General features: G+C 56.4%; 1 protein-coding gene across 6 annotated transcripts; it reads left to right on the top strand.

Moving 5' to 3' along the window:
• The first annotated feature begins 459 nt into the window (after positions 1–459).
• Positions 460–3,871, top strand: ARSA (arylsulfatase A). 6 transcript variants are annotated; one of them, XM_027070333.2, is made up of 9 exons: positions 461–606; positions 1,112–1,349; positions 1,544–1,784; positions 1,902–2,120; positions 2,195–2,364; positions 2,672–2,796; positions 2,889–3,016; positions 3,223–3,325; positions 3,427–3,871. In XM_027070333.2, the coding sequence occupies exons 2-9, from the start codon at positions 1,132–1,134 to the stop codon at positions 3,744–3,746; spliced, it is 1,524 nt and encodes a 507-aa protein (XP_026926134.1). In that variant the 5' UTR covers positions 461–606; positions 1,112–1,131; the 3' UTR covers positions 3,747–3,871. The 6 variants fall into 6 exon arrangements, with proteins under 6 accessions (XP_026926140.1, XP_026926134.1, XP_026926136.1 ...); XM_027070335.2 differs by having other exon boundaries at positions 471–606; positions 1,097–1,349; XM_027070334.2 differs by having other exon boundaries at positions 561–690; positions 1,097–1,349.
• The last annotated feature ends 8,241 nt before the right edge of the window (positions 3,872–12,112 follow it).

Genomic DNA, 12,112 nt, shown 5'->3' with positions numbered 1-12,112 from the left:
CCACACACACACACACTGACACGCAGACACATGCACGGAGGGGAAAGGGTCTGAAAGAATTTGCAATCTCGTGTTTCGAAAAAGCACCAAAAGTAACGTTGAAGGAAAAGTCAGCAGCAGACAGTTGACTCCGCGGCTTTCATTTCGCTTTGTTCATCCAGCGATGCCCACAACACCCAGGTGCTCAGGTCCTTTCAAAAAGGACCCCGAGTCTCCCAGTCCCGGAGTTTGGGGGCCTCGCCCCGCCCGTACCCGCGCGCCGCCCCAGCCTGACCCGCGCCAACCCCGCCAACGGCCTCGGGGTGCAGAGGGGGACCGAGTACGCGCCCCGCGCCCCAGACGCGGACCCCGACCCCGACCCGAAGCCGAACCGGAGCGCCTCTTAGCGTGAGCAGGCCCCGCCCCGCCCCCGCGAAGCCCCGCCCCGTCCCCGCCCCGCGAGGTCCCCGGCCGCCGCGCGCAGAGGGTCACGGGACACGGGGCGGGGACCGGGGGCGGGGCGGGGCCGAGGCGGAAGCGCCCGCGGAGGGCACTGCTGCCAGCTGTCCCGACCCGCCCCGTCCTCCGCCGGGTACTGCCTTCGTCCAGCCGCGCCAGATCCCGCGGGTCAGTGTCATGTGACTTCTGTCTCTGACCACGAGCCTGAGCCTGAGACCTCTGGTGAAGAGGGTCAGGTCGCCTGAGAATCAGGTGTCCTGGTCCCCGAGGGTCTCCAGGGAGTTATATCCCAGGTTACGGTCTCCTGGGTTCTGTTGGGGTCAGGGGTCTCTGGAAAGTCCGGAAGTCCTCTGAGACTTCAGGAAGGGAGTTATCTGGGTCCGGGAGTATTTGGGTCTGGGGTCTCAAGAGGGGGATAGTGCCTGGGTCTGGGGTCTCAGGGGAGAGGTAGTGCCTGGGGTCTCAGAGGAGCATAGTACCTGGATCTGGGGTCTCAGGGGAAAGATAGCGCCTGGATTTGGGGTCTCAGGAGAGACATAGTGCCTGGAGTCTCAGGGGAGGATAGTACCGAGATCTGGATTCTCAGGGGAAGATAGTGCTTGGATCTAGGAGTCTTTGGGTTAGAGCTCTCTGGAGCCAGTTTGCTTTCCTTCCCAAGGGTCTCTTGTGATAGGCCCATCTGTGCTGTGTGCCATGGTGGTACTGTGGGCCCTCGCTCTGGCCTTCGCCATAGGCCTGGCCACTGCTGGCCCACCTAACATCATGCTGATCTTTGCTGATGACCTGGGATATGGGGACCTGGGCTCCTACGGGCATCCTAGCTCCACCACCCCCAACCTGGACCAGCTGGCCGCGGGGGGGCTGCGCTTCACCGACTTCTATGTGCCCGTATCTCTATGCACACCCTCCCGGTAAGTGAGGGGGCCAGGGGAGCCCATACAGCATCTCCCAAATTCACTCTGGGCTCCTATGGAGGAGGCAAAAGGCTCCGTCTCTTTGGAGAAGTTCACGTTTCTCGATCTTTCTCCCCTATCTTTCCTCCTCCACATGTCCACTTCAGCCTTAGTTTCTCTCTGTCTCACAGACTCTGTGACTTGTCCTATAGGGCTGCCCTCCTGACCGGCCGACTCCCAGTTCGGATGGGCCTGTACCCTGGAGTTCTGGAGCCCAGCTCCCGAGGGGGTCTGCCCCTGGAGGAGGTGACCCTGGCTGAGGTCCTGGCTGCCCGGGGCTACCTCACAGGGATAGCTGGCAAGTGGCACCTTGGGGTGGGGCCTGAGGGGGCCTTTCTGCCCCCCCACCAGGGCTTCCATCGATTCCTGGGCATCCCATACTCCCATGATCAGGTAGGAACTTCCAGGGCCCTCAGACACCGTCCTACCTACCTCCTAACAATCCCCTTCCCCTTGACCCCTTGAGCCCCACCCCACAGCCCAGACTCCTCAATGGAACTGCTCCGCCAGGGCCCTTGCCAGAACCTGACCTGCTTTCCGCCATCCACCCCCTGTGATGGCAGCTGTGACCAGGGCCTGGTCCCTATCCCGCTGTTGGCCAACCTGTCCGTGGAGGCACAGCCCCCCTGGCTGCCTGGACTTGAGGCCCGCTATGTGGCTTTCGCCCGTGACCTCATGGCTGATGCCCAGCGCCAGGGCCGGCCATTTTTCCTGTACTATGCCTCTCACGTGAGTGACCTTGACCCACCCCCCGGGGCTGCCCCTGACTCCTACCCAGTGCTAACTCCTGTCTCTGCCCACAGCACACCCACTACCCCCAGTTCAGCGGGCAGAGCTTCTCGGGGCGCTCAGGCCGAGGGCCATTCGGGGACTCCCTGATGGAACTGGATGCAGCGGTGGGGGCTCTGATGACAGCGGTGGGGGACCTGGGGCTGCTCGGAGAGACACTGGTCATCTTCACTGCAGACAATGGGTTTGCTGACAGGGGGGCAGGGGGTGGGGAAATGCTGGTTGGTCCCTCACCGCGGGTCACTGGGGTCTTCCCATCCTGACTACTGGCTGAGGACGTGGTAGGATAAGGGTGTCTGGGGAGATGCTGGCTGTATCACGGTGACCTACAGGGCACGTGGGAGGCTAGGGGCCATGTGCTGGTCTTGGCAGGACACAGAGGGGACAGGCACATGCTGGCCGTTTTTATGCATAGCATGTAACTCTGGGGCTGGGGTCACCAGGGGTCACCCTGAGCTCCCCATCACTGACGACCTCCTTGTGTGTCCCAGGCCTGAGACCATGAGAATGTCCCATGGCGGCTGTTCTGGCCTTCTTCGCTGCGGGAAGGGGACCACCTTTGAGGGGGGTGTCCGAGAGCCTGCCTTGGCCTTCTGGCCAGGCCACATCGCTCCCGGTCAGTCTTAGCCCCCCCCCCCCCCGCCACGAACCCCTGGCCCCACTTCCCCCACCCTGGTGGCACATGGAGTGGTCGTCCTCTGCCTCCAGGTGTGACCCATGAGCTGGCCAGCTCCTTGGACCTGCTGCCAACCCTGGCAGCCCTGACCGGGGCCCCTCTGCCCAACGTCACCTTGGATGGTGTTGACCTCAGCCCCCTGCTGCTGGGTACAGGCAAGGTAGGGCCAGCAAGGCTGAGACCCCGGCCCCCCCGCTCCGCCCCGCAGACCCTCTGGCGAGTGGCCTCCAAGTGGTGCTGCCAGTGGTGTTCCCGGGTGGGGCAGGGGGCAGCAACGCATCCGGGGCCCAGGCTGATGGCTCTAGGTACGTGCACACCAGTGCTGGAGGGCCCTGCCCACCCTGTGATCCCTGACTTTGCCCCCAGAGCCCCCGGCAGTCTCTCTTCTTCTACTCGGCCTACCCAGACGAGGTCCACGGGGTCTTTGCTGTGCGGAGTGGGAAGTACAAAGCGCACTTCTTCACCCAGGGTAATTTCCTCTCCCCCAACCCTGCCAACCCTGTTGTTGCCCCAGAGCCTGGTCCCTCCTCTCGCCCTTGCCCTTTGCACAGACATGCCCCCCCTCCCCAGGCTCTGCCCACAGCGACACCACTGCGGACCCTGCCTGCCACGCCTCTAGTCCTCTGACTGCCCACGAGCCCCCGCTGCTCTTCGACCTGTCTGAGGACCCTGGTGAGAACTACAACCTTCTGGGAGGCGTGGCTGAGGTCACGCCCGAGGCGCTGCAGGCACTAAAGCAGCTTCAGCTGCTTAAGGCCCAGTTTGATGCTGCCTTGACCTTCAGCCCCAGCCAGATGGCCCGGGGCGAGGACCCTGCCCTGCAGATCTGCTGTCAGCCCAGCTGCACCCCCCGGCCATCCTGCTGCCACTGCCCAGAGCCCCAGCCCTGACAGCACTGGTGCAGGCCAGCCGGGGGCCCCTCGCCTGACCCGGGCACGTGATGGTTGACTGCTGTGGTGCGGGTGTGTGGAGGCAGTTTGTACCTGATAATGCTAATAACACCAGCTGGTACTTACAGGTGTGATAATTCCTCTCATCCTCGTGATAACCCCGACGTAGGTGCTGTTCTGCCCGTGTTACAAATGAGGAAACTGAGGCATGGAGCGATCCAGCGACTTGTCTGAGGTCACCCAGCCAGTAAGAGGTTGGGCTGGGATCTGAACCCAAACATCCTGGCTCCGGGAGCTGCCCCACAACCTTTGTGATTGTATGTGTTAGTGCATGCAAGCTTGGGTCCTGAGTGTGAGCACATCCCTTCATGCAGAGCTGTGCTGAGTGCTTTTGTGTGCCAGGAACAGGGTGGGGTGGGTGTGAGGTGTGGTGGGCAGAAGACCCCGAAGTTGCCAAGCCCCCGTGAGCACCAGGTGTCCCCTGGAGGAAGCATACCTGGAGGCTCAATAACCGGACTGTGGGCTCTTAGGAGAAGCCTGTCTGAAGGCAGGTGATGAGGTGCACATTCCAGGCGCAGATCAGGGGAGATAAGCTCTTGAGATGGACCCCGGGCCCTGCCTCTGCCCCTTCCAGAGCTCTCCATTTTCCGCTTTCCCACACACTTCCTGTCTCCCTCCTCCTCCTTTGACTTCAGACAAGCGTTCTCCACCCAGAAAAGACAGACATCAGGTTTGGTTCCTGCTCAAAACTCTGCAGACTTCCCATCGTGCTCAGAATTAAATTCAAACTCACTCCCTTAGAGTGGTCCTGTACCCTCTGAGGTCTGCCCTTCTCCCCACCCAGTACCCCTCATCCCTCAGGCCTGGCATGCTGGCCTGGCTGTCCCCCTGTGAGGCCAGCAGAGAGGACTCACGCAGCAGTGTGGGGCCCGTGCAGAATCACCCTGTGTGTTGCCGACGTCAGGTCCCGTGTGCCTCCAGAGCCGCACTGTAGCCTATGCTCCCTCAGTGTTGGCTCAAAGAGAAGAGCGTTGTCTGGGTGGCCAAGGCCCAGAAGGCAGCCGTCCCCTTCCCTAACAGACCCCCACCGTTCCAGTGGTGGTCAGAGGCCCGTTGAGTAGGAGGTACGTATGGGCTCTCCCTGACCCAGTCTGAGCCAGTCACAATCCAATGCAGTGAGTGGTCCAGGAATGGCATGTAACTAAGAGTCCTGGTCAGTGAAAGGTCGGGGCCAGTCTGTCAGGATCCTTGGGTCCCCTCCAGCATTCCTACTCTGGGGCAGTGAGGGTGGAGCAGTGTTATCGCTGCCCCTGACCAGACATCGTGCAGCTGCTAAACCAGTGTCCCCAGCCACCTACCTCCTAGAGCTCACAGTATAATAAACCCTACCTGTTAAAGCCAGTGCTTGTGGGTCATGTTACTTTCAGCCAAAAGAGGTCCTGCTGGAATGAGACGAGTGAGTGGGATGTATGGCAGCCACGTGTATGAGTGCACGTGACCTGGAGAGTGAGCCTATGGTGTCAGCTGCAGAGTGCTGAGGCCCACTCTGTGTTCTCCATGTGGCCCTCCCATCACTTCTGGTCTGGTCTGGTGCTGCACTGACCATGCCCCAGATCCCACAGTGTCTTAGGGCTGCCCCCTCAGGGCAATGGTTTCCTTGGGGGCCCTTGCAGCCGCTGATGCTGGCATAAGGAGGGCCCAGGTGCACGTGTGGTCGGAGTGGAGGCACTGGCCCCAGATGGGCGAGGCGTGCCGCACCCCTGCAGCCTGCAGCTTCTCCTCCAGCGGGACACACGGTCACCTCCAGGTGCCTTGGTTTCAGAGTGAGGACTGAGAACTGAAGCAGGCACCGTCTGTGCATGGCATCCGAAGACCAAACACTCAACAAGAACCACAGAAATGCTAATACCCAGGCACGACACCAGGCCTGCCGCCCACCTGGGTGAGGAGCACACTTTGTAGTTTATCCGCCACCCAGTGCTGTGCATAGTGCTGGGGTGCAGATTGCCAGAGGGGACCCACCCCTCTTCCCAAGGGACATGAGTATCAACCCTGAGATCTCAGGCTGGATTTCCAGCATGAGAGGATCCCTCCTCCTGTGGGGAGAGTGGGTATGTGGGCTACTGCCTGGGAAAGGACACTAGGGAAATTTCAGGAGCTACAGGTGTTCTCTAACTTGAGGGTGGAAACATGGTGCATACTTCCGTTGTCACATGTTTTTTATACTTTGAGAGAAATGAGAATTTAGCTGGTAAATAGCACAATGGGAGAGTACTTCGTCCTATAAGAGCATAATCATGAGAGGATGCAGAGATAATTGAATACATCAGGGATGCTTCTCTGTTGGCGGAGATCTGAGGAGGGTGCTGAAACCCACCCTCTGCAACCAAGGCTCGAGAGAGAAGCAGATTCACTCACTTGGTCACTACTTTTGATTTTCTCTGATGCTTTTGCAGAAATGCTTGTTTGGCATCGTTTCCGCTGCTTTAGTGGGAGGCACCCTCCTCATACAGTCTTTATGCACACATATGCCCATGTTTGTACACACACACTTGCAAACATGCACACACGCACAGAGACGCACACATACTAGCACATACATGTGAGCACACAGCACACACAGGCCTGCACACATATTCGTGCACACACCTGGCGTGGCCCCAAATGCTGTCTGCACCATCCCTGCATTTCCCATTCTTCTCTGCTATTGTTAATTAAAAAAACAGCTCCTTTTCCTGTGAGCTGAAGATTCATCCGTTCACCAGGCTGGCGGCTTTCCATTCCCACAGAGTGACTTCCTCAGGCAACCCAGTCTCTTCTGGAAGGAGCTATGTGTGTTTGGAACCAACAGAACAAACACATTGGTGCTGCAGTTTCCCGTCAGGTGCGTTAGGAAGGAAGAGGAGGTGTCTGGAGCAGAGGAGCGCCTTCAGGGAGACCACCCCTCCCCTCCATCACCCACTCCTTACTCGCCTGTCCCCCAAGTGACTGGAAGGGGGAGCAAAAGTGACAGTTCGTGGACTAATATTTAAATTCGCCTCTTCCCTGAATGTTTTTAATCACAAAAGGACCGTGCACTTGTTAGAGCTCCCCAGGCAATGCCTGCAGCCACAGTCCAAGGTAAGAAACACTATCAGGCTCTCTGTGCTCACACAAATCATGTTCTAACCGTAACACTAAGTGTAACCTCACTTTGCTGCACCCTGACAGTGCCTGTCCACTGTCCAGTGTGTCCTGTCCTTGACCCCAGGGCTGGTTAGCAATAACAGAGGGAGGGGTGCATTTATTTATGCCTTCCCTCAGCCTCCTTGGTTCCTCCTCTGAGTGGTCACAGCCACAGGGGTGAGGTCTGACCTCTCCCTGCCCCAGCACAACACACCCCACAGCAAGGAGGGAGGACGGAGTCTCTCTCCTCAGGTGGTCTCAGAAGAAAGGGACCCAAGGTAGAAAGAGGGGTCTAGGGTGCCATCTGAGCTGACACGCAACCAGGGCCCTGGAGGGAACAGGTGGGGGGTGGCCTGGCCCAGGATTCCACAGCAAGAATGGAAATACCTTCTCATCACTTTGCAAACCCTGTAACGTGATGCCCAGAGTCTGCCCTCCCCTCCCCAGCGAATACCCAATGCCCTACTGGGACTGCAGCCCCCTCTAACCCCAAGGGAAGGACAGTCAGTCCAATGACCCTGCCCCACTCAGACATGGGTCTCCAGGTGCGGGGAACCCACAGAACACGAGAAAGGGGTCGGTCCATCTGCCCACAGCAGAGCTGCTGCCCATCCATTCCCGAGGTAGCCCCTGACCCTCTGGGGCACCCCTTGTCTAGCCTTCCTTTCTCCCCTGGGAGTCTCCAGCACCCCCCCCCAATAAATTTCCTTTTGGTTAAGTTATCAAGAGTCAGTTTTTATAGTTTGGTTGTGACCACAAAATGCTAACTGATACAGAAGGAAATTAAATACTAACCCCCACCCCCATAATCCCAGCAAATGTGGGCTGGCAGAGAGAGGACTGGTCCCTGCCATCCAGGTCCCTGCCAGAGATTCAGTATAATGTGCTGTGTTTGAGGTAGCAGATGGGGCACTGCTTCCTGGAGACATGAGGCACAGCCCTGGGGGCCCACCTGTGCCCACCCTGCCACCCCTGGGTGGGGGGCCTGCCTGGGAGATGAGCTGTGTCTGAACAGCATGACCTCCTCTGTCTCCTTTGCCACCCTGACTGGACAGGTCACCTCCCCTGAGACGCCCCCCCCCCCATGCGGGCTGCATAGTCCAGTCCCTACCTGGAGGTCCCTGGGGAAGAACGGGGCACGACCTGGTGGCTGGTGGTGCTGAGCCCACTCAGGCTGGCCCCCTTCCCAGGAGCTTCCTCCATGCCCCTCTGCTGCCCACAAATGCAGGGTGGTCAGCCTCCTCTGCGTGTAAGCCTCATGCAGGATGCCCCAAAGGAGCGCAGGTCATGCCCTCCAGGGTCAGCATGTTCTGTCTAGATGAAGGCATGTTCTGTCTAGATGAAGGATGTCTAGTCCTGGGCCCACCGGGTGGTGAGTGGGGTTCTGCAGGGGTGGGGCCTTGCACAGGGCAGGGGCCAGGAGCCAGCTGCTCCTGTCTGCTCCAAATCTCATGAAGAAATAAAAAATAAAATCAAAGTTCTCCTTTTTGCCACCAACTCAAATGAAGGCTGAGACAGCTTTGGGTAGACCGTTTTATCCTCCTCGCTGCAAAGTTCTGCGCATAAAAGGACTTCATTCACAGGTGTGAGGGAGCAGTAGCAGTGCAGCTGACCTTGGATTTGGTGGGTGTGACCTCGGGAGTGGAAGCTAGACATGTGCTGGGTCCTGTCTTCTGGGTTATGTGCCAATTCCACAGGACATGAGCCATGCAGGGTAGGGGGCATGTTCGGGGAGAGATTCCATGCTATGTGCCAATTCCCACCCCCACACACCTCACACTCGTGCAGGTCCCGCCACACCTGTGTCCACACCTGCAAGCCAGGCAAGGCCAGCTCACGGCGGCGGTTTTGGGGATAAGGAGCCCGGTGTCCTGGCTCTGCTCAGCACCAAGGCGGTGTTCCTTAACATCACCTCTGCAGAGAGAGTGCCATTCATGTCCCATCACCCTCATCCTCGGGGGTGGTCTTGGATCCCCACCCGGCAGTTGGAGGGGGGTCTTCCGCCAGGCTCCCTGGTCGTGGGGTTTGCCCTCTGTGCCTCTTTTGAGGAAGTCAGAAACACTGCTCAGCTTGAGAGGCTCAGAAGTTGGGGGCAGGCCTTCTGACCTCAGCTGTGGCTGGCTGGGCCATCCTAAAAGGACTTGCTTCTTCACTCTGCTCTCAGCCTGCCTGTGGGCTGCACACTCCTGGGGCAGCTCTCAACTGGTGGGGGCCAGGAGCCAGCAGGTAAATGTTCCTGTTCCCCAGCCTTCAGGTGATGGTTCAGGGAGGCCTGGAGTTTGGGTCTCCACCAGCTTCTCCTCCCCCCAGTGCCTCTCCCCTTCCCACTCCTCACCAGGGCACTCAGTGGGGCTCTTGCAAGACCAGCTGCCTGCCCCTTTGTCCATGCTCTTCTTCTGTCATGAAAAGGAGCACAGCGCCAGGAGGTACAGCAGCCTTCAGGCAGTCATGAGGACAAAGACCAAGCACCCAAGACCAGGACCAAGGGAAGGAGCCTGCTATGTTCCGAGTAGCCTTCTTCTAGAAGCCAAGCCAGCCTCCACACCTCGTACCCTAATTGATCAGATCGGTCTCCCTGGTGTTTTCTCTTAGAGCTGAATGCTTTGCATCACACCTATTATATGATCTATTGTTGAAATATTTTCATTGACATCCCAAAATAACTGTGTTCTCTATATGCAGAATGTAAAATCCAGGGTGGATGTATGTTTGTTGTACTTCAGTAATTATATATATATATATATATATATATAGAGAGAGAGAGAGAGAGAGAAAGGAGACTAGAAAAAATACACCAGAATATTAGCAATAGTTGTCTTTGAGTTGATATGAGAATTTTTTTATCTTCCTTCTATTTTCTGCAGTGTCCAAAATTCCCATAATGACCGTGTGCTCCTTATAATGGAAAAATAACACTTTAAAAAATAGACAAATTCTATTTTGAATAGTGTTTATAAAAATGATAATGAGCACTATGTGATGAAGTGCTGTTCTTGGCCTTGTCTGCGGGGCAAGTTCATGGAAGCCTCATCAACGTCCAGAGATGCATACTTGTATTGTGGTCCAATAACCTTTCTTGTTTGCATTTAATTAATATACCTTTACTTTTGTATTTTTAGTTTTTCTGTAGATGCTTCTATTGCACTTGGGAGTCTCTAATAAGCACATATAATACTTGAAACAATTAAGACAAGTTCATACAGGAAAAAAGGAAGAGAAGCAGTGAGACCGCCCTTTTTCATGTTCACTCTTTTTTCTAACACAGGTTCTGCACGCTTTTTTTCCTACCATAGCGTAACAAATGTTTTCTGGGTTATTACTTTTTTCATACCTGTCCGATATTTCAATTAGGTAAGTATACCTTAATTTAGCTGGTCAAAATTTAGATTTTTATGCTTTCAACATTTTAAACAAGAATGAATGCAAAGCTTTTCGTTTAGAATGCTATCCTTAGCCTGGTTTCCAGAAGTCAGAGCCATGGCATTAGAGTCTTAGCACACAGGGCTCCAAGGACTTCAGCATGTGTGCACTGGGCTCCCAGAGGACAGGGGGCGTCAGCCACACCCCTGCTGTCTTGGACTCATATTCCACAGCCTCTGCCAGGGGAGCAAGCAGGAGAGACCCCTAATCCAACTCCAAGGCTCAGGGTCCCCCAGCACCCAGGAGGACAGGTCACCCAGCAACATACAGAGGACAACAGATGACCACAGGGAGCTCAGAGGTTCCAAGGGCAGAAAAGGGGTGGAGGGACTGGGGCCTCAAGAGGGGCAGGAACAGGGCAGTTTTGATAGGGAGCCACTGCAGTTTAGGAGGGATAGTGTCTGCTGAGGTTTCTGTTTAAAAGCATGGGGTTAAAAGTGCCAGTGGCTTCACAGATGCGGGTTGAGGCAGGAAGCCTGGAGGAGGCTTTTGATGCACGGAGGTATATAGGCGGACATCAAGGTGGTTTGATCCAGGCAGAGGTGGGGGGATGAAGGGGCAGACTTAGGGGTGGCGGGGTGGAGGTGAAGGCGGCTGCAATGGGGTCTCTAGGGCAACTCTAGTTCAGGTGCCCGAGAAAAAGTGTAAAACCCAGAACACAGTTAAACAAGAGCAGGTGGGGAGATGCTTATGTGAGTTCTAAGTGTCCACAGCCCCTCCTGAGCTGTCTGGGCCCTCTGCACCTCGGTGCTCTCATTAGGGTCATTGCATTTACAGTACTCTGCAAAGCCCCAGCCCACTGACCAGCTGAAGGAGTGGCTTCCAGTGTCAGCTGGGATTGGTGAGTTAATGTGTAGCACACGACTGAGCCAAGTGGTCTGCTCAGAGGCAGAATGTTGGAGCTCTGTACAGGGAAGGCATTGAGTCCAAGGGAAGAAGCCAGTGAGAGAGAACCCAGGATGCAGCCAGGGATGGGGTCTACAGCACAGCTGAACTAGAGGAAACCCTGAGATTCAAGGAGCAGCTGGAAAGGGGAAGAAAGACAGGCAGGTGCAGGAAAGGAGGTCAAAGAGATGGAAGAAAGATGGGCAGGTATGGGAAGGGTCCTGCTAAGAGGGAGCCGTTCCAGATAAAGGACACCCAAACATGGCCAGGCTGGAGGGAAAGGTTAATGCTACAGAAAAATGGGGAGATGATTTGGAGGAACTGAGGTGGAGGTGTGGGTGGGCATGTGGTGCCTTTCCTGGGATGAATGAGGACAGTGAGCACAGGTGGGCAGTGAGGACAAGAGGGCAGTGAGGACAGGAGGGCAGTGAGGACAGGAGGGCAGGAGGACAGAAGGGCAGGAGGGCAGTGAGGACAGTGAAGACAGAAAGGCAGTGAGGACAGGAGGGCAGGGCATGGAGAATTCCTACGTGAGTGAAGGAAGAGCAGAGTGCAGGTGGGTTGGGGGGGGTCCTTTTGGTGATGCACCCAGAGGATCTGTGGGTCATGCTTCCGTGCCCAGGTACATTAGGGTGCAAGTTTCAAACATACACAGCTAGGGCTCTCTGCCTCTTCACAACTTAGTGGGAAAGTCTCCTCACAGACATTCTACTTGGACTCTCGACAGTCGAGCTGGAACGTTCCCGTGTCCTGGTTTGTAAGCTGCGTGTCCACTGCGCAGCTAGTCCCTGCTCTGTTGGTGGGGCTGTCTACATACCAAAGGTCCGGACCATTTATTAACTCTTATTTTGAGTAGAGGCATGTGATTTTTTTAAGTCTGTTTATTTATTTACTTA

This window comes from Acinonyx jubatus, chromosome B4 (assembly GCF_027475565.1).
Source record: "Acinonyx jubatus isolate Ajub_Pintada_27869175 chromosome B4, VMU_Ajub_asm_v1.0, whole genome shotgun sequence".
Lineage (NCBI taxonomy): Eukaryota > Metazoa > Chordata > Mammalia > Carnivora > Felidae > Acinonyx > Acinonyx jubatus.
The sequence above is the reverse complement of the archived record's forward strand: the minus strand, read 5'-3'. Positions and strand labels throughout refer to the sequence as shown.